General features: G+C 35.8%; 4 protein-coding genes and 1 pseudogene across 15 annotated transcripts; 2 read left to right on the top strand and 3 right to left on the bottom strand.

The window, feature by feature from the left end:
* The first annotated feature begins 472 nt into the window (after nucleotides 1-472).
* On the top strand, nucleotides 473-5,566 carry LOC104701984 (beta-galactosidase 17). 11 transcript variants are annotated; one of them, XM_087456941.1, is made up of 19 exons: nucleotides 473-906; nucleotides 1,105-1,215; nucleotides 1,307-1,502; nucleotides 1,626-1,714; nucleotides 1,982-2,062; nucleotides 2,339-2,433; nucleotides 2,726-2,796; nucleotides 2,909-2,999; nucleotides 3,082-3,199; nucleotides 3,286-3,381; nucleotides 3,464-3,512; nucleotides 3,588-3,772; nucleotides 3,901-3,972; nucleotides 4,109-4,261; nucleotides 4,346-4,396; nucleotides 4,570-4,720; nucleotides 4,841-4,986; nucleotides 5,065-5,130; nucleotides 5,281-5,566. In XM_087456941.1, exons 1-19 carry the CDS (start codon nucleotides 745-747, stop codon nucleotides 5,383-5,385), a joined length of 2,088 nt encoding a protein of 695 aa, XP_087313067.1. In that variant the 5' UTR covers nucleotides 473-744; the 3' UTR covers nucleotides 5,386-5,566. The 11 variants fall into 11 exon arrangements, with proteins under 11 accessions (XP_087313067.1, XP_087313066.1, XP_087313071.1 ...); XM_087456940.1 differs by having other exon boundaries at nucleotides 474-906; nucleotides 1,099-1,215; XM_087456945.1 differs by having other exon boundaries at nucleotides 476-906; nucleotides 1,099-1,215; nucleotides 2,726-2,803.
* A 347-nt stretch (nucleotides 5,567-5,913) lies between these two features.
* On the top strand, nucleotides 5,914-6,852 carry LOC104701985 (LOB domain-containing protein 7 pseudogene; annotated as a pseudogene). Its single transcript, XR_015561054.1, has one exon. The product of XR_015561054.1 is annotated as an LOB domain-containing protein 7 pseudogene (transcript).
* Nucleotides 6,853-6,898: 46 nt separating this feature from the next.
* Nucleotides 6,899-10,049, bottom strand: LOC104704848 (protein HOTHEAD). The gene is made up of 6 exons (XM_087456951.1): nucleotides 9,795-10,049; nucleotides 9,012-9,393; nucleotides 8,388-8,698; nucleotides 7,922-8,307; nucleotides 7,267-7,835; nucleotides 6,899-7,185 (listed from the first exon to the last, which is right to left on the bottom strand). Exons 1-6 carry the CDS (start codon nucleotides 9,865-9,867, stop codon nucleotides 7,131-7,133), a joined length of 1,776 nt encoding a protein of 591 aa, XP_087313077.1. The 5' UTR covers nucleotides 9,868-10,049; the 3' UTR covers nucleotides 6,899-7,130.
* A 2,159-nt stretch (nucleotides 10,050-12,208) lies between these two features.
* Nucleotides 12,209-17,356, bottom strand: LOC104751146 (protein ROOT HAIR DEFECTIVE 3 homolog 1-like). The gene is made up of 22 exons (XM_010473036.3): nucleotides 17,060-17,356; nucleotides 16,614-16,763; nucleotides 16,472-16,538; nucleotides 16,291-16,393; nucleotides 16,124-16,194; nucleotides 15,968-16,031; nucleotides 15,791-15,856; nucleotides 15,648-15,695; nucleotides 15,497-15,559; nucleotides 15,354-15,410; nucleotides 15,084-15,242; nucleotides 14,953-15,021; nucleotides 14,763-14,854; nucleotides 14,531-14,609; nucleotides 14,090-14,380; nucleotides 13,761-14,023; nucleotides 13,569-13,665; nucleotides 13,324-13,485; nucleotides 13,144-13,248; nucleotides 12,970-13,064; nucleotides 12,784-12,880; nucleotides 12,209-12,645 (listed from the first exon to the last, which is right to left on the bottom strand). The coding sequence occupies exons 1-22, from the start codon at nucleotides 17,061-17,063 to the stop codon at nucleotides 12,463-12,465; spliced, it is 2,385 nt and encodes a 794-aa protein (XP_010471338.2). The 5' UTR covers nucleotides 17,064-17,356; the 3' UTR covers nucleotides 12,209-12,462.
* Nucleotides 17,321-18,945, bottom strand: LOC104751147 (disease resistance protein Roq1-like). Its single transcript, XM_010473037.3, has 2 exons — nucleotides 18,281-18,945; nucleotides 17,321-18,190 (listed from the first exon to the last, which is right to left on the bottom strand). Exons 1-2 carry the CDS (start codon nucleotides 18,832-18,834, stop codon nucleotides 17,518-17,520), a joined length of 1,227 nt encoding a protein of 408 aa, XP_010471339.2. The 5' UTR covers nucleotides 18,835-18,945; the 3' UTR covers nucleotides 17,321-17,517.
* Between the last annotated feature and the right edge of the window lie 2,943 nt (nucleotides 18,946-21,888).

Here is a 21,888-nt window from a genome sequence, read left to right as displayed (position 1 = left end):
TTCAGGAGCTACCTATAGATCATCTTTTTAGATTTAAATAAACAAAATAAAGCATCTAAAATGGAATCTAATCAAAATTTGTTAATTTTGTATGATATGCAAGACGTAGAAGAAATATCTATATACCCCTATTAGGGTGTATATAACTATATATAGTGGAAGAAGAGTTTGTTATTCTCTTAGAAAGAATGTGTAAAACCACAATATGCAAAGTGGAATGACTCTAATGCAAGCAACAACATCATGGGCGTTGGTTGTATTGTTGTATGCAAGTTGCTTATAAATTTAACAAAATCAAAATTACAAAGAAAAAAGGAAATGAGTTGAGCCCATGTCCAATTTACAACAACACAACACAATTGGTTCTTTGAGGCTTTTAGCAAATTTTTAGACCAAGTCCATTACTCTTATCGGCACGTGATGTGCACGTGAGAACGAAGTTACAAAGTTGAGCTGTTGTGTTGAGATAAGCAATAGCAACATCAAGTTAGGAACTCGATCGGTATATTTCAACTTGTTGTTGTGACTTTTTTATGTAGTAGCACTGTAGCAGAGACGGTTTCTTATGTAAATGCTGATTGGTTTGAAAGTTACAGTCAGTCTCTGACGGTGTGATATAAACCCGGCATTAAGTTTCACCGGAACAGGTTTAAGAGTTGAATTAATTTAGACCGGTCAATCATAACCGGTTTATATATTTCCGGCACGAAATTGGCAGAGACGACGAACGGAACGGAAGGGACGATGGCGATGACAAGCAGGCGTAGCTGGCCATCATCAATGGTAAGACATCAACTGGATTTCGTGTTGCTTCTGGCTCTTCTTGTAGCTGTCGGAATCTCCGTTCCTGTCTTCGCTCTTCTTCCTTCACTGTCTCTGCTTCCTGCACTGCCTCGGGGAGAGAAGGTATTCAAGATTCATACTTTATCTCCTAATTGCTTCTTGTTTGTCTACTCTTTTGGCATTGGCGCACAATAAGAGATAGTCTTGGTACTTTTCAACTACTAGAGTGGATGCATACCTTCAACTACCAAGCAACCCTTTATGTTAATATGGTTCTCATTTCATGTAAAAAGTTGTTAACTTTCATCTCAAAAGTTGCAGATAATAACATCATCTCGGAAGTTTTATATCAAAGATGACATTTTTTGGAAAGATGGAATTGCTTTTCAGATCATTGGTGGTGATTTGCATTACTTTCGTGTTCTTCCTGAGGTACTGACTGACGTACTGTCCCTTTCTGTAGATCATTATGATGTTTATAATGTATATGATTGATGACTTAATGCTAGAATTATGGATACAGTACTGGGAAGATCGGCTTCTAAGAGCCAAGGCTCTAGGCCTTAATACTATTCAAGTATACGTTCCTTGGAATCTGCATGAGCCAAAGCCTGGAATGATGGTTTTTGAGGGTATTGGTGATCTTGTGTCCTTTCTTAAGCTGTGTCAGAAACTAGATTTTCTGGTTATGCTGCGTGCTGGACCTTATATATGTGGAGGTCTGTGTTAATTTCGCTCTTGTGTATATTGTTGAGTTAATACCAATGTTTTCACCTTATCATGTGGAAGATTTGCTTTTACACAGAAACTATTGCTGAAAAATGTTTTCGTCTCCGTTGCAGAATGGGATTTGGGGGGATTTCCTGCTTGGTTACTTGCTGTGAAACCACGTCTCCAACTAAGGACATCAGATCCTGCATATCTTAAGTTGGTAAGTTAAATGAAGCAATTAGTAGATAACTGGAGTTATCCATGATCTGCATGCTAGAGTTCTCAATTATTATCTTTGCAGTAATTAACAAGAAAAGTTATGTGGTGAATTTTGGAAAATGAGTGGAAGTTATGATCACTTTTGCACAATTTATAGAAGAGAAAGGCTGTTTTTATGCAAACTAACAATAAAAGGCCCCATTATTCTGTAGACTGTTGTTATGCATTATGTTCAAAGTAGAGTTATTCATGACGAAACATATCACAGGTTGAAAGATGGTGGGATGTTCTGTTACCGAAGGTATTTCCTCTGCTTTCCAGCAACGGGGGTCCTGTTATAATGGTTCAGGTACATGATCAACAGCGATGTTCCACTTTTGTAATTTATCTTGATCTGGTATTCTAGTGATTGCTGGATAATTGCAGTTGATAAGATCTGTCGGCTTCATTACTGAGTAGCCTTACTAAGTTAAACTTTTGGATGAATTTTTAAAATAAGATGTCTTTGTGTATAGTTTCCTTAGACCTGGAAATGGTTGACCAATGTGAAGCTAGGGCCCAAGTCCCTGTCATAGATCTCTTAAATTAGCAAGCTTGTTTACTAAATGTAGCCTACTTTTTGCAGATTGAAAATGAATATGGTTCATATGGAAATGACAAAGCCTATCTTCGTAATCTAGTTAGTATGGCTAGGGGACACCTGGGGGATGACATTATTGTGTAAGACTTAATTTCTTTGGTTTCTACTCCGGTGAACTATGTACCCTGTTACTTTCTGTTTTAGTTTGCTTAGGGTGAATTTTTAATATGTGCGCCTTGAAATTCTCTTAAGAATTGCATCTCATGTGTTGGCTCTCGTTTGTTACCGGTAATATTTATTAGTGTTTTGTTCTGCACCTTAAAACCATCTTCCTGTGAAAATAGATTATGTTGAGTTTCCAAGTTAAACCACCTAAGCAGTTCTTGGTTAAGTAAGAACGTTTCTTGTATCTCATAATTAATAATCTTTTAGGTACACAACAGATGGAGGGAGAAGAGAAACTCTTGAGAAAGGAACTGTCCCTGCGGATGATGTCTACTCAGGTATATAGTATGTGCTTCCTCTGCATCCATGATTCATAGTAAACTGCTGAATAATGGTCTGTGTATGACGTTGATATATATAACAATGACGAGCAACTTCTTTCTCTGATAGCTGTTGATTTCACAACCGGTGATGATCCCTGGCCAATATTTGAATTGCAAAAGAAGTTTAATGCTCCAGGAAGATCACCTCCACTTTCCTCGTGAGTCTCTTATCCTCCCACCCTTCTACTTCTGCTGTGAATTAATTTTGTCATTTAGATCTACTGAGTTTTTTTGTTACAGGGAGTTCTATACTGGTTGGCTCACGCATTGGGGTGAGAAGATTGCAAAAACTGATGCTGAATTTACAGCAGCTTCTCTTGAAAAAATACTATCTCGAAATGGTTCTGCTGTGCTCTATGTATGTGCTTAAATTGTTTTTGCGTATCAGTGTTTACCAGATAGGGATTCACGATGATAGCGAGGATTGTGTAATGTGATGTTCAGATGGTGCATGGAGGAACAAACTTTGGTTTCTACAATGGCGCAAATACTGGCTCGACAGAATTCGACTATAAACCTGATCTGACATCCTACGACTATGTAGGGCAATTTCACATCATTACCTGCTACTATTGCAAATACTTAACTATAAGTAGTAATAGTTTTGTTTTTGTCATTTCAGGATGCTCCCATTAAGGAGTCTGGTGACATAGATAATCCAAAATTCCAAGGTTTGATCTTATGATTGCTTTTAGCGATTTTGCAGTCTTGCTTTGTTTCCTTAATTACCTTTGTGCTATTTGCAGCTCTTCAGAGAGTGATTAAGAAGTACAATGCTGTACCACACTCCATTACCCCCTCCAAGCAACTGAAAGCGTATGGTTCTATCAAGATGCAGATGACAACATCGCTATTTGATTTAGTTAGTATGACGGATCCTGCAGATGTGATCACCTCCTCCAACCCAATTTCAATGGAATCTGCTGGAAAGGTATGTAATATCAATTGTCTATATTCCTTATATCTGGCGGAGCAGCCTAAGCGTTTCCCCACTCACCATGAAATGGTCTAATACTATTGCCCTTTCTATAAACTGATTCTCTATTGTCTTGCTCCCAGATGTTCGGATTTCTTTTATATGAATCTTCATACATCACAAAAAAGAGTGGGAATATACTAAAAATACCCAAGGTATTAGCCTCTGTTTCCTTTCGTCTGTATCCAATGGAAATATGTAAACATAGTTTCAATCATGGTAAAAATAGAATATAGGATACATAAATCCAGAAGCAGTATAAGGGTCATCGTCTAACATGATGAGTTGCAGGTTCATGACAGAGCTCAAGTGTTTGTTTCGTGCTTTTCCCAAGATGTTGATGTGAGAGTACTGAGATACATTGGTACAACTGAGAGATGGAACAACCAACCTATTTCTCTTCCAATTACTGAGTGTAATTCCAACACTAGCTTATTTATTCTGGTAAAAAATCCATAAATCCTCAGATATGACTCTTTACCTCTATAAGGACTCTTTAGCTCTAATGAGTGCTCCTGTTTCTTGTAGGTTGAAAACATGGGTCGTGTAAATTACGGGCCATATATCTTTGATGAGAAGGTAAGTCTCGTTTTACAACATTTCTTATTCAGATTTTTTTTTCTAGACCACATCTTATACCAAAGTGAATTTGATATTCACAGGTGTCAAAATTTTGAAATCTACGGTAGCCTTTTACATTAGCCAGGCAGCTCGTTCAAAAGGTTTACTTTGTCGTTTGTATTACATTTCAGGGTATTTTGTCTTCGGTTTATCTAGATGGTCAAATTCTCCATGGGTGGAAGATGATACCAATTCCTTTTCACAACCTGAATCAAATGCCAAATCCCAGTTTCGAGATGCATTGTACCAAAAAGAGAAGTGAGAAGTTCAATCTTAGTAATGGTTAGTGCTCTAATTTTTTTAAGCATTGAGTTAAGAATGAAAGATGCTTTTCTTCTGTGTTCAATATCTACTAGTAGGGGCATAAATGAAACTAATTGCTTCTTATGCCCATAACTTTAGATGTCAGTCAAAAGGAACCAGCGCTGTTTGCTGGTGAGTTCTTTATCGACAGTGCAGAAGAAATCAAAGACACATATCTATCATTCAACGGTTGGGGTAAAGGAGTTGCTTTTGTCAATAAATTCAACATCGGAAGATATTGGCCGGTAAAAGCTCTGTCCTCACATCCCCTATAAAGCTTCATCCAATGCACAGTCTCTCTTACACATGATACTTTTTTGCAGTCTGTTGGACCGCAGTGCAACCTCTATGTTCCTGCGCCGCTTCTTAAACCTGGCAAAAATACCTTGGTATGTGAACATGAGATTTGACCCTTTTTCGCTAGTTAGGACAGAGGAATGGAACCATTTTCTTGTTTGGAAACCAAAGAGTCTCTCCATATATATATCCTCATCATTCCAGTTCCAGCCATTACTTAGATTGGTTGAAAACTTTTGCAGGTGATTTTCGAGTTGGAATCTCCACATCTAGAGCTTTGGCTGGAGTCAGTGGATATGCAAGACTTCACATGCGGTTCAAATGATTCCAAAGTTAATCAATTGTAGCCGTTCAGTTCATCCTCCTTCCATCTACCACTTCCTCTATATTAGCAATCAGAGCAGTAAACTCGTTACCAATAAGCGCCACTATTCCAAATCATATGTTAGATGATAAAATATTTAAATCGACTTTAAAATTTTTATTAATGTATATTTTTTAATAAAATCCAGAACCCGATTAAAATGATTTCATGGTCCAAAAAATATTTCCAAGTCCGAATCCAAAAATTTTATCAAAAGAAAAAAGAATATAAATAACTTAATTAAAACTTTAATAAATGATTAGATAATCCTACCAATAATGGATGTTATCTACATAAATAAAAATTGGTGAATATAGACCAAACAGAAAATCCAACTAAACACTAGAAAAATAAAAAACTATAAAATCAACTAAAATCTGATCAAAATATAATCATTCCTAACAGATAATATCTGATTATATATTCTCTAAAATTAAAAAAAAATGGCTATTGATAGTACTCTATTTAACAAACAAAATCTCTCTGAAAACATAACCATATCCTCCGAAAACTTCTCTATCCCACAACTCTCTCCACGATCCTCTCTCTCGTTCCCCTTCTCTTAAGGAGAAAATCAAGGAACAGGAACCTCTGGGAAACCCTAAAACTTCCATATATCCCAAACCATAAAAACCCTAATGTCCTTCAGCGCTCACTCCGGTGGCTCCACGACAGCGTGCGCTGCCTGTAAATACCAAAGGAAAAAGTGTACAAAGAACTGTCTTCTTGCTCCTTATTTCCCACAAGATCGCCCAAAGCAGTTTCTGAACGCTCATAAACTCTTTGGAGTAAGCAACATTACCAAGATGATCAACGGAGTCGAAGAATCTCAACGAGACATCGCTATGCAGAACCTTATCTACCACGCTAACGCTCGTGCCCTAGATCCAATTGGAGGGCTTTACAGGGTTATGTGTGATCTTAAGCGCAAGATCGAGTGTTGTCAAGCTGAGCTTAACTTTACTCATCAGCAGATCGCTATGTGTCGCTCTCTAGCTCATCAGCAGGAGCAAAGGCAAAGGCAAGATCTTCCCTTCGGATGCTATTCCTACGGAGAACTATTACAACAAGAAGATGAATACGTTAATGTCGACGGTTATGGCTTTCAGAACGTGCAACAACATCAAGAGATGCAGCAGCAAGAGAGTCCGATCAATTACGAGATGTTATTGAAGATGCCCGAACAAACCAGCAAGGTTAAGCTTGAGGAGAGAACGACAATCTCTGATCAGGAACAAAACAATCTATTGAGGCAGATACTCATGTCATCGTCGCCCATCAATTAGAAGTTTTTAGTCCCTTAGTCTTATGTTTTCTATGAAGAAACCCTAGTTCAGGTTTAGGTTTTCTAGTTTTTCGTTAACATCTTGCTATAGGATTTATCATATTTCTGTATTTCTCAGAATTTGCAAAGGTAGCAAAGCATTAATATAATTTTCTCTTTAGCTACCTAATATGTCACAATCGAGTTTCGTAAGACAAGTAAATCAGGCCAGGACGGAACTGAAAGGATAGTATTCAAGCACAAATCATGATCAACCTTTCACGCAAGCAACAAGACCGATTGCAAAATAGGGTTACACACAAAGTTCATTAGACAATATGATCCTATACTTCAATGAATCGAATATCAAAATAGCCAGAGGAAGAGACAGAGAGAGATATTCTCCAACACAACAGAGTTATCTGGTACGAAGATTGTCTACGATAAAAAGCTGAATCCGCAAACTAAACACCAGCATTGTTTCCAAGTCTCTTCCGAAGTATCTTGACTCCCATGTATCTGCAAAGATTGACAAAATCCTCTGTTTATATATTGAATTATAAGGAAACCTCTGATTCATTATGTTGGTATTCGATTTACCTTCCCATCATCATAAGCGTAGCTTGAGGGTTGGTTCCTGGAGACTCGTCAAACGTGGAACCATCAACAACTCTGAGCCTGTCGACACCAAGAACTTTGCGGTTAGGGCTCACAACTTTACCCACAAGACACCCACCATGGTAATGCCAGATTGTGACAACTGTGTCTTTGCAGAACTGAGCCATTGATTCGGTATCATTTAGTTGCTTTGGCCTTAGATTGATGTTTGCCTTGACGCTTAAGCTAAGCATCTTGTGTACGTTTTCCTTCTCGCACTGTGTGTAGTTTAGGTAGCGCTTAGACGTGACTACTTTGGAAACCAGACGAATGGCTTCAACACAGCGTTGGAGATCCACCGGGTGTTTGAAGTAATTGAAGGTGACTGAAGGGTTGTCATCTACATTCGTGTTGACCAAGCTCAAATGCCCTCTAGAGAGTGGGTAAGCTAGTTTCTCCAAGATGAAACTTCCATTGAACGATTCTTGAAGTTGGTACTTGTTTCTTCTAGTGTAAGCTTGCGTTGCTTCTGGTCTTCTCTGCTTTGTAGGAATGGTAGAAAACAATTCATTCTGCATGAAAAAATCAAAGCACCATTACATCAAACCACATTTTCCTAAAAAGACATTAAGATCAAAATTAATTAGTCTATGGTTACCTTGCCCGACATAATCCCATAGTGAGTATGAATACTCTGAGAGGATTGCCCAAAGCCAGTGCTAGCTTCAATATACACACCCAACTTTGTAATTCCAACAGTCTGAATAAGAGACTGCTCTATAGGCGCCTTTGAAGGCACCAAGATCGTGTTCATGGGATTATCAGCCATTCCTTTCCCTACATGCTCATTCTCTAGAACCACAGGAATCTTAAGCCTTTGAAGCTCCTTCTTAGGACCAATCCCACTTAACATGAGCATCTGTGGTGACCCCATGGCTCCACTAGATAAGATCACTTCACTTCCCTTTCTATTCGAAAGAAGAGCCTGGTGTTGATTACCATTTTCGTCTTTGAATATCACTCCTGTTACTCTAGGCCTTGTTCCTACACCCAAAAACCAAACAAAGTTTAAAAAACCTTTTCAACCTTCTAATGATTTGGTAGACACAAAAATTTATCAGTACCTGAAGTGTCAAAGACGATTTTTTGCACAGTAGCATAGATCAAGACTCTAAGTTTCTGAGGGTTAGCGTAAGCGAGAAGCTCCGCAGAGGTATGACGTCGGCCAAATCTGTCGAAAATGGTACCACCGATTTTGGTTCCGGAGACGTGATCGAAAGTGAAGCCATTGAAAGGTCTGACTCCAACCTCTAAAAGACTGTCTCTTAGAGCTTTCTGCCATAACGTTAACTTGGGCTGATGAACGATCTCTCTCTCCACCCACGGATACGACTCCTTCACTAGCTTCGGATCCCATCCTGCTCGCTTCACAAACCTGAATGTGACAATAAGCCTTCATTAGATTAAAAAACCTAAAAAAAGGTAAAACAATTAAATATGAAAATTGCAGATTTAACTCAAAAGGAAGAATTTATAAGTTACAAATAATGTTAGTTTGATATGTGTGAAATATATTGAAAGACAAGGTCCTATCAATGGCCCCGTTATTAATAAGAAAACATAACATTCTCGATCGGTGCGTTTTCATAAATGTTACATATAATATCTATCATAAGGACACGAGGCATCGACTACACCAATACTGATTTTATTGATTTATTCTCGTATATTTATTATTTTAGACTTACGCATCATCGGCTCTGGAGTAAAAACCGGCGTTAATACATGAACCGCCGCCGAGAACTCTAGCGCGAGCGTTGTAAACGCCGTCAGTGGAAACAAACGCCTGTGACGCGGAGGTAGCTGACGTGTCAGCAAGTCCGATGTGGAAGTTCCTGAGGAAAGAAACGTTCGCGTTTGTAAACGGAACGCCACCTCTCTCCAAAACAAGAACGCTAAAATTCTGCGACAGCGTTGCGGCAAGAGGACAGCCTGCGGTTCCGCCGCCGATGACTATGTAGTCGTAGGACGAATCTTGACCGTTGGATGAGAAGGATGATGAAGAAGACGATGAGAATGTGCTTGCTTTATCGATGAATGTGTATCTGTATGGATTAAACTTCTCTTTACCTACAAAATAATGTTATTATTTTTTTCTTTCTGTCAGTTTATTTAAAATAATGATGAAGTAGTTGGTAGTAGAAGTAAATACACCATTAAATGTGTGTTAGCAGAACATAACCCAAGAAACAACACAACAGTTGCGCGTAAAAAAGACTGTACTGTTACTTTCCTGATCACTCCAGATTCGGTCATGATGTATCAAGAAACAGAGTTCTTTTTTTAATTACATATCAAGAAACAGAAGGAGAAGCTTAAATGCTTAATACGAAAAAGTTCGAACATAAAATGAGCGCAAGAACTACGCAGAATCATCTACGACTAAGAGAGAGAAAATTAAGTTACAACTCTGTGATGAGCATCATGTTTAGTCAAGACTCAAGAGAGGAAGAGAAGTGAGGAGTGGTGACCTTTAGAAGCAGTGGAGGAGAGAGAAGTCGGGAGACAGAGAAGAAGAGCAAAGAGAAAGAGCTTGAGAGCCATTGGAGACTGCAGAAACCAAAACTTGAAGAGCTTTTTCTTTTATTTTTTAATTATTATTGCTTCTGCATCAACTTCTTATGTGGCTTTTCATGAATGGTCTTGTTTTGTGGGTTTCCTTCTCCTATAAATAACACTAACGATCCAACAGAGCAACTATATTAATTACAACCACATGTGTCTCTATATGTTGTTACATATGATACATATATGTACCCATTTCTACGAATGTACGTATTATTACACATGGTATACATCGAGGTTTTTGGTTAGACAACAACACTCAGTAAAACATTATGCAGTAAAATAAATAAGTTGGTAATAAATAGATGGTGGTGGTCTACACTAGAACGTTAAATTTTTGATTTTGGGTGTGTCCCATTTTTGTCGAAAATAGTTAATGAAAAAGACGTGTGATCATCTTACGCAATTAATTGTTCCCTCATTTCCTCATAGAAATAGTTACCGAACAAAAATTGTTTTTACTAGTAGATAGTAGTAACTTGATTTACTCATTGTTAACACAATCAAATTAGACTTATAGTTACAGAACTGTTTGTTGGAAGTTGCGATTGAAATTAATGATAAGTACTTCATTACAAAGTACAAATCACAATCAAATTACATTTTCGTAGTATTTATCAGAGAAAAAGACTTATAGAAAAAGGGTTGCTATGAGATTACCTAGGAGATAAACACGAATTTAGTTAAAAGGCTTCTTCTTAGTACATCTAAACTCGTGTCCCACGACTCTGTTTTGATATTTGGGACCAGCTGTAAAAACAGTTTGATTAGTATATATAGTATACATACAGGTATAGTATCATATAAAAACAAATTAGAGATAGTAAAAAGTGATAGTTGTACAGCTTGTCGATCTGCGTCATTAATGGCGATATGAAAACGGTTGAAGTAGGAAGTATGGTAGCCGTTGGATCAAAGACTTCATGGATTCAAACTTTATCAATTAATCATCTTCACCTAACCAAAATCAAAAACTAACAATATACACAGAGCCATGTTTTTGGCAAGTCATTTTAGTTATTAGCATATTAATTAATTATCTTATAGTAGTAGTTTATAACAAACTTGTAATTATGACTGTTGGTTACTAACAAGAATCTTCACGGCCCATGTTTTTTGGCAACTAATTAGAAATTTAGAATTGATCTTCACCTAACTAAGACAACATCATCCATTTTATTTGGTTGAGCAGCAGCATGAATGTGATCGATTATAGTTTTAACACCACATTTTGTCTATTCTTCAAGACTTCAACCAATAACACCAAATATCACACTAATAACAATATTCTTTTACCATTAGTAATTTTGATAAATATTTATTGTTTTTATAATTAGGTTATTAGTTGATATAGTATCATTTTTAAAAAGTGGTACAATTTTATGTTTCCATCTATTATGTATTTTTATAACAATTTGTGCATTAATTTAAATATCTTATAAAAGTTAATAACTCATCAGATATTTTCATATCAATTAAATTAACATACACAACAAAAATAATGATTTAATTATTTATTTGTGGCTAAATTAATGATTTTGCTTATAATTTTACTAACAAAAAGTAAATTGTGTATAGTGTTGTCAAAAATGTCACACCAAATTTAGTGTAATATACTATTAACAACATCAAACTGATGTCATTTTTATGTCCCACTGGAAAACTTTTTAGTATAAAAAATTACACTAAATTTGGTGTTTTGGTGTCGAATCGGATATGCTCTTAACAAGACACATTGGATGTAGTTCATCAGGATTGCAAGTTTAGTACTAAATGAAAAAAAAAGTCACATCATTTCGTACGATGGTCTGGTCATATAAGATCACATGAGATTTTCTCTGACTTCGCATATCAGTTTCACAACTAACAAAAATTTGTTTCATTTAATAAGCCACATAAAACATGATCATGATGCTGAATTAGTTAACGAATGCTTCTTATGAGGGAAACATTAATCTCTCATATAATATGCAAAAATACTTAATTAGGAAAAAGGTTAATATAGTCAATACCCCATTATAATAACCCCAATGGCTTTAGACAGTTTTTACAAAGTAGATTGTTTTTTTTTTTTTTAAACGTCTATAGATTTGTTGAGGTGTATAATTGAGAGAGTTATTGGGGGGGTGGATATGTATAGAAATGATGATAATAAATACACACACCAATCCATGAGTTGGATTCTGAACATATACAATATTTTAAGAAGATGGTTATTAAACTTACCCACTCAGCAGTTAATGTAAATATTAATATTTTGCTCACTTTTCATGGGATTGGCATCTTATCCCATGCTATACCACTTCCATGAAACGAGTTATTGTATGAAGAAGGTACACATATATTTATTGAGTTCGACAACTTTTTCTTTTTGGTTGTTTATGCAAGAGAAAAATATTCATAACCGATTCAAAATCATACCACGAGCTTCTACACTGTTAAGTCACTTGGGTGCAAAGAGAAGTCTAAGACAGAGCAAAAGGTCCCTAAACGCAGCGTTCTGGACTCATGGAGTCAGGGGATGAGGGAAAAAAAAATGCCAAGTACCGGGAATCAAACCTTTTTGGAGAGTATTTACTCCTCTTTTGAAGAGCTTTTGTGATCTGGTGGATTTCCTGATGAAGAGGTGTTGTTGCTCGAACGACGGTTTTCTGGATTAGCAGCTGCAGGAGGGGCTTCTCCTTGCGCGGCAAGGTTCTTGATAAGATTCATAACCGTGGGAACAAACTTTGCTGATATTGATATGAGCCCTGGAAGCTGAAGAAACCATATGTCGTATTTTCATATTAGTATTTGTTATCTAGAATTCTTGAATCTTGAACTTTTTCTCACGTTCATGATTCTTGAAAAGTTACTTCTACTTTAATGGGATATGAAGGTTGGCAAAACACTTACTGCACCATCGCGGAATTCGCCAGGGATATCCAATTGCGTCCACAGTGCTTTAAGCAGAAGGAAGGCGACAAAGATGACACCGAGATAGAGAGGGTTTCTGTTACATCAAAAAGGAAAAGAGATTTCAGAATGTTACATATCATCATAGGATATGTATGAAGCAATCATTTCTGGCTTTTGATGGACCTTAAAAGAGTCATAAATTCGTTGAATCCAAGGACGATCAATGCAAGAATTGCCCATGGAGGAGGTAACCAGTTATTTCCACGCCTGTTCGCCTCCTGAATTAGTAGTATAAACACTTTATATAAGTATTCATAAAGCAGAGCGAGAGCTAAACTATGAGTGAAGTAATCATGCCTGTGCAGATATGGCTTGAGTTACTGTATACTCTGTTTCTGTCTTGAACTGTCTCCATATAGATTTACATTGCACCGGTGTGATCAAAGTTCTTGATGATGGAACCTATAAAACTCATGGGAACATATCTGTTAAAGATCAATAACCAAGTCGAAACACATCGAAGCAGAGTTTACACACCTCATCCCAAGTGCTTGAAGCCAGTGGATCAGATGTTGTGATGCTTTTTTTAGAAGCGTCATTATTTGTTGAATCCAACAGAGCCACGGTTAGGGTCTTTGCGATGGTATCGGGTTCATCCCCCAACCGAATTACAGCCATTACTGAGAGTAACTTCAAGGACTGAAAACGAGAAACCCATAAGAAGGTGTTTAGACTTTCTCAAGCCTAGAAAACAAAATGTAAAGAGGAATAACAAATCATACAGCTGATCGAGCTGATTTAGTAATGGCTCGAAGATCCTCATTTCCGGTCCAAACACGTGGCATTGAATCAGAATCTTGGCTGAAGATTGTAGCAAACCTGAAGAAAAAATACAAAAACAGATTCAAAATTAATTTGTTGTTTGAAACTGGTTTTAAATGATCACCTGAGCACATAAAGGAGGCTTGCTATACCTTTCCTTCATACGCATCAAAACCCTTCCAGCTTCTTCTTTTGCCTTAGATTCAATGACACCTCTTGAATAATCCTGAAGGCTCTTCACCATTTTATCTCTCGTTTCTTCTTCCATGTCAAAACCAGCTAATGCACTACTGAGTCCAGAAACTGCAGATTCAGTTTCACGCTGATAAAGCTTCTTTACTGTTGTCCACGTTTCATTGTTGGCTCCTTCCAACAGAGCTTCAACCGGTTCTGATAATGCTTCATGAACTCTTGACTGCAAATTAGAGGCTAATCAGTAACAAAGCTCAATTTCCTAAGCTTGCTTTATTTTTTCTGTTACCTCATATAGACTGGTAAGTTCAGATAACTTGGAAGCCCGCACAGCGGAAATGTGAGCCTCGATGTCACGGACTAGCTTGTCCCGTACTTTCGCTGTGTCCCAATTGGCTTGTTCAATGATGGCACCTGCACACTCTTCATCGAATTGGGCCATGCAAGCCTTGAGCCAATCTTGGGAAGCTGAAGAGAACTTTTCACCAATGCCTAAAGCCTTATCAAAAGAAGCCTTAAACTTTTCAAGCATTCCCCATCTTATATGTCCCAAGACATCTTGAAACGCTGGATTAACTAGCTGTAAAGTGATATAAAAGTTAGGAAAGCATAGAATCGATCTCCGGTGATAGAAACAAGTTAAATTCTATCAGCATTCATTTATCTTAATTGAGACAACTGCATGTAGTTTTAGCACCATGCTCAAGAGATCTTAGATTGTATTTATTACTTGGAGAAGCTTTTCTTCAAGCTGATGTCTCTTCGAAGATCTGACACCTTCATCGAAGAATGTAGCCTCCCCATCATATCTATTAATAATAGAGGACTGTGAAGATCAAACCCACAAGGAAGATTTCGGAAACAACAGTAAATCTTATATGAAGTTACTGATCTTGACATTCATATTGATTCAACCACAGTGTGTGTTTGTTTGTGAAGCTTTATTAAATCAATGTGCTTACTCTGACAAGCAAGAACCGAGAATGGTAGTAAGCCTCTTCCCAAAATTAGAAACTGGACCAGCTTGCACCTCCTTATCCAGTTGGCGCCAGTCCTGTAGATGAAGTAAAAAGGTTACTTAGTGATTATGGGACTTACACAGACATTTCAAATAATAAAGAGTGAAAGTCTAAGATTTTTCAGAAGCATTACGTCGTTTGAAATGAAATGCGCAAACTTCTCATTTGCAATTTCTTCGCACCGCACAGTAGCCACCATGACCTGCAAACAGAATGAGCTTAGAGGGAGTTTAAGGAATGATAAAAGGTAGCACTATCAGCTACCTTGTGGGCTGGAAGGTCAAGATCCTTATTCTCTTTGATGACTCTCCAGATTTGATCAGCACTAAATGCAAAGCCTGAGGCTGGAATTACTCCTCTTCTGTCTCCAGCAAGACCACCCGGCGCAATAGAATGCATGAATCGTTGTCGCAAACTAGCAATCTAAGTTCCAAAAAAAAAAAAAGATTATATCTGACTACAGATAGATTCAACTTGAAACAGACAACATAAGTCTCAGCCATCTGTAATAAGCTTGGCCTCTCACATACACACCTGCTCTTTAAACTGTTCTTCCTTTTCCTCATAACTGGAAAGAGCAACAACTTCAACCTAGCACATCAAAGAGAGAAACAGCATGACATTTATGAAAGTTGGCAACCATTCTTGCTAATAATTCTAGCTCTAGCATAACATACATTGAAGAAGTCACTTAGAGGAGTGTCCTTGTGTGCTTCAGGCTTTGGAACAGAATCCCATATCTGCCACAAAGAAGAACAAAACACCGGTGATAATCTGCCTTCCTTTGAATATCAATTTGGAATTAGATGAAAATCACTTCTCTTTTACCTTCTGAATATCTTCTCTTAAGACAGGCTCTAAATTCTCTAACGGCGTCTGCAGCCACAATCATATCAACAAAACAATGTACCAGTTAGCAGTACATATTTGCAATGTAAGAAGGATGATAAAGAAAAGAGAAGAGAGTCTACCCGGGTTTTATCTCGTATTACAAACAGCATTGTTGTTTTACGTGGACTAAATAATCGCATCATAACCTGTCAAACACAACTCCAAAGATTCAAACCCGAGAGTAAGAAACTAATTTTTGATACATATAAAAAAGCTTTGTTCGCAGTTTGTTCACGGCTGAGCATCAAAAAATATACCTGAAAGACAGTTTTCAAGAGTGGTTTGTTCGCAGCTTGTTCACGGCCAATATCGTGACACCACCTAAAAGTACAAGCATTGATCATTTGTAACGAAACAGTTTCCTTTCAACAAAGCCAAAAGCGCACATTCTGATGTTTCCACTACAAACTTACATGTTGATCAAGACGATATCCGAGACAGCAAGAGCGAAAAGAGCACTCTGTTTCTCGAATGCCGTATCATCCTGCTTGGCCAGAAGAGAACACCAATTATAGAATATTTTTGTATAAGAAAGCCATTCACTGCCGCACACTAACCAACACAATGAGAGAAAAATTACCTCTCCTCTCTCTCTTCCATCAGTGCCCTCCAAATCCATTACAAGGGTGCAAGGCTCTATACCGGCACATCTTGCAAGCCAGATACCTTTTGTAGTCTGAGACCTATAGACGAGTTTCTTAATCAGGCGAAAATCTTTTACACGGGAAGTCAAAAGCAAACACTACCAGATGAAATCATACCTTCCCTTAAATGCATCCATCTCCAAAAAGTTTGTTCCAAACAAATGATTCAATAATGTACTCTTCCCTGCCAAATCACAAAAGAATGCATTACTAAATTGTGAGTATTACAAAAGTCCCTCTTTTCTAAAAGAATGCATACCGCTGCTTTGAGGACCCATAATGGAGACAACAGCATAAGAGAGGCCACAGTCTCCAAGTTTCACCTCTTTAATGAAATGATCTATGCCAGAGACATTGTATGTACCATCTCCGTCGATAAGCTGTACAGAACCACATCCCTCGCTCTTATCTGCATCCAATAAAAACAATCAATGTCCTCCTAATTAAGACATTTAGTCAACAACCGAATCAAACAATTTTGCAATGAAACGAGAGAAACGACTCGGTCTTTAGTATTCTTATGCATGCAGAGGCATTACTTTCTGAAACCAATAACAACGACATTCTTTCTTAAGAAAGCAGAGGAAAAAGGGACTCATATATTTCAAATCACATGGATCTACGTTGCTAGCAAAACATGAAAGAACCAACCATCAATCAGGAATCAATAAAAAAAGATAAAAAGGAAATTGCAGACAAAAGTACCCATTCTTTGTCTTTCTCAGACACAAAATTCTCAAAGTGACAGTGTGAGAAAAAGAAGATCAGAGCTTTCACGCTTTTGGGATCTCTCTCTTCAAAAGCTTCCCTTTCTCTCTTTTCCCATGTTAGTCATTTTAGGTTCGAACTTTGAAATATTATACTTTATTCTTTTTCCTTGGAAAAGCAAAATCAAGAAATGAAAGTTAGCAATTTTAGATCTCCACTACAAAAAATTTGGGCATGAGGAAACATAAAAACCCAAACTTGAAAAAAAGAATTTGTATATTATTTAATCCAATCAAAGAATAATAGTCTTCTATACACCAGAAACCCACTCCAAAAATAGTAAAAGCATTCCTATTTCTAAGCCACAATCACATCATACTAAGTTTAGTCTTTCTTTAACTTAAATGTATATGAAAAAGGGATCCTCCTTTATAAACTGATTCTAACACTTTCCCCTAACCAGATCTACCACGTAGACAACCTAACCATTCCATTGCAACATTAGCTGCCCTATACAAAGCCAACTCAAACGCAGCAGAAACGTCTCTCTCTTTGAAGGCTAATTGTCTAAAGAGTCCACGAACTTTCTGGAATCTCAGAAGCTCTACTTCATAAACAAGCTTTATGCCAGAAGAGATAAGCAGCTGCTTGTCTTGTGTAGTGATGATAACTATGCTCCCCGGACCAAAACAGTTAAAATCCTCTGCAAGAGCATCCAACTGTTCAAGCTTATTGACATCGTCAGCAACAAGCAGAACCTTTTGATTCTTGAGCCTTAATTTACTCAAGCATTCTCCTTGAATCCTTATCATAAACTCTTCATGGAGATGCGACATTTGGCGATCCTGAGAAATCCTTTTCACACTTTCCAAGAAACAATGGCTTTCAAAGTGTTGACAGATGTTCTGATAAACGAACTTAGCTAAAGCCGATCTACCATTGCCTCCTCTTGCCCAAATCCCAATCACTCTCACAGTTTTCTTAGAGTTCAAATCCAATAACCGGTGAAGAGCTTTCATGTGTGCATCAATCCCCACAAGGTCACTCCCATTGCTTCTTGTTGTATCAATCATCAACCTTTTTGATATTTTGTCAGTAATTTCATCAACCATCTTCGAGTCATCTTCCCTAAACGAGATCAGGAGACTAATTCAAATCAAACCTAATAATTAAAAATTCGATCTTTTTATATCATCAATCAAAGTTACAAACTTTTACCATTTCCATGAACAATCGCCGGAGATACTCGCCAAATTGGTCAACGCTTGCCTCCATGAAAGCACTTTCTCATGATCTTCTCTATCCTCATGCTTCTTGAACTGTTCCTCGACTACTCCGATCTGCCTCCTGACATGGCACGGATCCACGCCGTAGAAGACGGGCATCACGGTGATGGAACCCTTGTTTTCGAAATCCATGATCTTGACGAGCTCTTCGAGACACCAAGGAGACGCAGCGTAGTTGACGGAGACCACAACGACGGCGAATCTCGACTCCTGGATGGCGCGTACCAGCTCCGGCGAAATCCTCCGGCCACGCTCCAACTCCTTGTCGTCTTTGAAAGTTCGAATGTTCCTTCGAATGAGTTCGTTGTAGAGGAAACTGATCAAGTTGCGGCGAGTGTCGAGTCCTCTGAAGCTCAGAAAAACATCGAACTTGTGGAAGGTAGTAGTATCAGACATTTGATGATTGGATTCTCTATGAGAGTATAAAGAGAAATAAGGCAACTGGGTGATTTTATAGCAGCGATGGTGAGGTGTCGCCATGGCCATGGACACATGGTGGAATGAGTTTCACTCGCAGAGACTTCTTCCTCCGGAAAATTTCTACGCATTTTCATTTTCTTTCTTATTATTATATTTTCATGCTCCTTTGGTTTATTCTATTTGTTTCGTTTGTAAATAAGAATTTATAGGATGAAATTGTCAATGTCAATGGTAAAGTTCGTTAAAAAATTTACAATTTTTTTTTTCTACACACTAATTTTATTCATGATTATAACACAACAAAATAACCATACAAAGCCGGAAAAATTTAACTAGAAATACAACCAGGGAAGTTTTCTGAGAGCTATATAATTCCACGAAAACACCCGAAAAAAAAACTTTAATCTATATAATAGTAGCAATCTGAATAACAACAGTTGCGATTTTTCGTCGTACATTTTTGTAAAATATATATATATATATATATTTCTTTGACAGAAAATTTCAACGATTGCATCTCTCTAAAAAGTTGTGTCTGGTAAATGTAGAGTTATATCTCTTACAAACAGTTGTGTCTATTCAAATGTTCGCATCTTTATAAATTTATATATAAGTAACTTCTCATCATTGTATTCAAATTTTCTTTATTTTATATTTTTGACAGATTTTTTTTATAGTTGTCTCTCTAAAAAGTTTCGTCTGTTCAATATAGAGTTGCATCTTTTACAAACAGTTGTGTCTATTCAAATGTTCACATCTTTAGAAATCTATATATAAATAACTTCTCATCATTGTATTCAAATTTTCTTTATATTTGTATTAGTTATAAGAGAATTTTATATTTTTGACAGAAATTTTTTACAGTTGCTTCTCTCTCAAAAGTTGCGTCTATTGAATATAGAGTTGTGTCTATTCAAATTTTCACATCTTTATAAATCTATATATAAATAACTTCTCATCATTGTATTCAAATTTTTTTTTATATATTTGTATTAGTTAAAACAGAATTTGTTAGAAATGACGTTTCATCACTGTGAAAAATTTACTGCAGTTTAATATATTTTGTTAACCATTGTAATATTTAATTATATTCGGTCTCTAGGTATACATCTTCATAAATAATTAATTTTAATATATTAAAACATATATTTTAGTCGTTTAATTGAACCATTACAATATTGGTATAATTAATATTTAAGATCACATTACTTGGATAAACTATTCATAAATTATTATTTATTAGTTTTAAATAACTAAAATATATTTAAAATGAATTGCTGCAACCTTTTAATTACACCACGACAAATTTTGTTTATTTAATCAACCATTAAAACTTTTGATTTATCTTATAAATCATTGCAATTTTTTGGTAAATTTGATATTTATGGTTGTGTCTACAATACTAAAATATATTTAAATAATTTTTGTTTTTGTTTAAGTAATCTTAAGATACTCTCTTTAAACATCTATTCATCGAGGGTTATCATTCTATTGGTATGAATCCAAACCGAAATTTTGGTTTTTAGCTGTTAAAAAATGTGGTTCAAGTTGGGTTTTCAGAAAATGAGAGCATATTGGTTCGTATATGTTTGTTTTTTTTTTTTTTGTCACAAGTATATATTTGTCTACTCCATGCTTTTTGATTAGAAAACTGATTGTATTATAGAAAACAATATGGATTTCTATATTTCTATTTCTTAAAAAAATATCTGATTATGAAATATCAAGGTAAAAATAAAAATAAAATATTAAAATTCGTTCTATCAGTTGGGAATATTCAGTTTATTGGGAGATAGAAAACCGGTGATCAACAGAAAAATTGACGGTTGAGATGATTGTCCAATAAACTATCTTGACGACAAAGACTTATCTACAACTTTATATAGGTTAAGAGAATTTGTATATTTAGTTCTAGTCATAATACACTCAAATTGAAATCTTAACAACAAAATATACTGAATATGAAATATTTTAAAAGTTTGAAAAGGTTTTGGATTCTGACTGGCAAACAAAAAGAGGAGCGTGTGAGAGCAATGAACCCGATCGTCCTTGGCCGACCATCTTCCTTAGACGCGCACATTGTGATGCTACATCATACACCTAAATATTATTGTTATAAGTTTTAACTATTATTTTTCCCCTCTAATGTTTATTTATGTGTGATTCGGGATAATTAACCAACATCTTAGACGGAGAAAAATAAGTAGTAAGTACATTCAATATTGGATTAACTATATATATATAATCTATTATAATTGCCAAAATGTTTAATGACTATAGGTTGTTTTATATAGAAATATGTTTCATCTATAAAACAATAGTTGTTTGTATTATATATTCATTTACAATACTGCATTTCTGAAAATAGATGTATTCTTTTTTATATGAATATATAACTGAGTTTTGATTCAAGTAAATAAAATATGTGATAATTTTCTGTTTAGTTATATTCAAATTTGAGAGGATTGGTAATTTTCTTACTGATTGACTGAATAGTAATATTAATATTCATTTTTTATGAAGTAAAAAATTGATTTTGGAAATAGAAATATGTTTGAGTTATGCTAGAAAGGATAAAAATAATTAATTTAAATGAATTTAAACAAAGCATTATGTCATATTAAGAATGGTCCTTAATTAATATTTTTAATATTTGTAATTTATTATATGATTATTTAAGAAATTTATAGTGTCTTATACAATGTATTCATAATTTTATCGTTTAAACCAAAACAAAAAGAAAGAAATTTAAAAATATAATCATTTACATATCATATTTGACAACAAGAGAACAAGTTGTAATGGTTCATAAAATATATAAAAATATGACTGTAAGATTAAGAAGAGAAGACACGACTGTAGATTGCATTTATTCATTTTTTTCAGAAATTAAAAAATATTTACAAAAAGTTATTACGAAAAGACACAGATAAAATGTTACATTGAAAAGATGTGAACGAAATATTACTAATAAAAGCGACAAAATAACACAACTGCAATCTAATCTCATGGCAGTTAATCGTAAAATTTTGTTTAATTTGATGTGTGTACTGTGTAGCATTGATAATTATTTATTTAATCATATGTGAAGGTAAGATTATTTTTTTAAGTATATTTTTC

The sequence above is a fragment of the Camelina sativa genome, chromosome 7 (assembly GCF_030686135.1).
Source record: "Camelina sativa cultivar CO46 ecotype springtype chromosome 7, ASM3068613v1".
In the NCBI taxonomy this organism is placed as follows: Eukaryota; Viridiplantae; Streptophyta; class Magnoliopsida; order Brassicales; family Brassicaceae; genus Camelina; species Camelina sativa.
This window is presented reverse-complemented; position numbering and strand designations above follow the sequence as displayed.

Bases quoted from the DNA above. Each gene is read 5' to 3' on its own strand.
- LOC104704848 (XM_087456951.1), bottom strand. From the start codon at position 9,867: ATGGCTCTCAAGCTCTTTCTCTTTGCTCTTCTTCTCTGTCTCCCGACT. The intron at 8,308-8,387 runs GTACTGATAAAT...TTTTGGGTGTAG, and splicing joins AATCGTCTTTGACACTTCAG to GAACAAGGCCTAGAGTAACA. The intron at 7,836-7,921 runs GTAACCATAGAC...TTTTTCATGCAG, and splicing joins ATGGGATTATGTCGGGCAAG to AATGAATTGTTTTCTACCAT.
- LOC104751147 (XM_010473037.3), bottom strand. From the start codon at position 18,834: ATGGCCATGGCGACACCTCACCATCGCTGCTATAAAATCACCCAGTTG. The intron at 18,191-18,280 runs GTAAAAGTTTGT...GATCTCGTTTAG, and splicing joins GGCGATTGTTCATGGAAATG to GGAAGATGACTCGAAGATGG.
- LOC104701984 (XM_087456940.1), top strand. From the start codon at position 745: ATGGCGATGACAAGCAGGCGTAGCTGGCCATCATCAATGGTAAGACAT. The intron at 3,973-4,108 runs GTATTAGCCTCT...GATGAGTTGCAG, and splicing joins ATATACTAAAAATACCCAAG to GTTCATGACAGAGCTCAAGT. The intron at 4,262-4,345 runs GTAAAAAATCCA...TGTTTCTTGTAG, and splicing joins ACACTAGCTTATTTATTCTG to GTTGAAAACATGGGTCGTGT.
- LOC104751146 (XM_010473036.3), bottom strand. The intron at 16,539-16,613 runs GTATGCATTCTT...GTGATTTGGCAG, and splicing joins TATGGGTCCTCAAAGCAGCG to GGAAGAGTACATTATTGAAT. The intron at 14,024-14,089 runs GTAACAGAAAAA...TCTAATTTGCAG, and splicing joins AACTTACCAGTCTATATGAG to TCAAGAGTTCATGAAGCATT.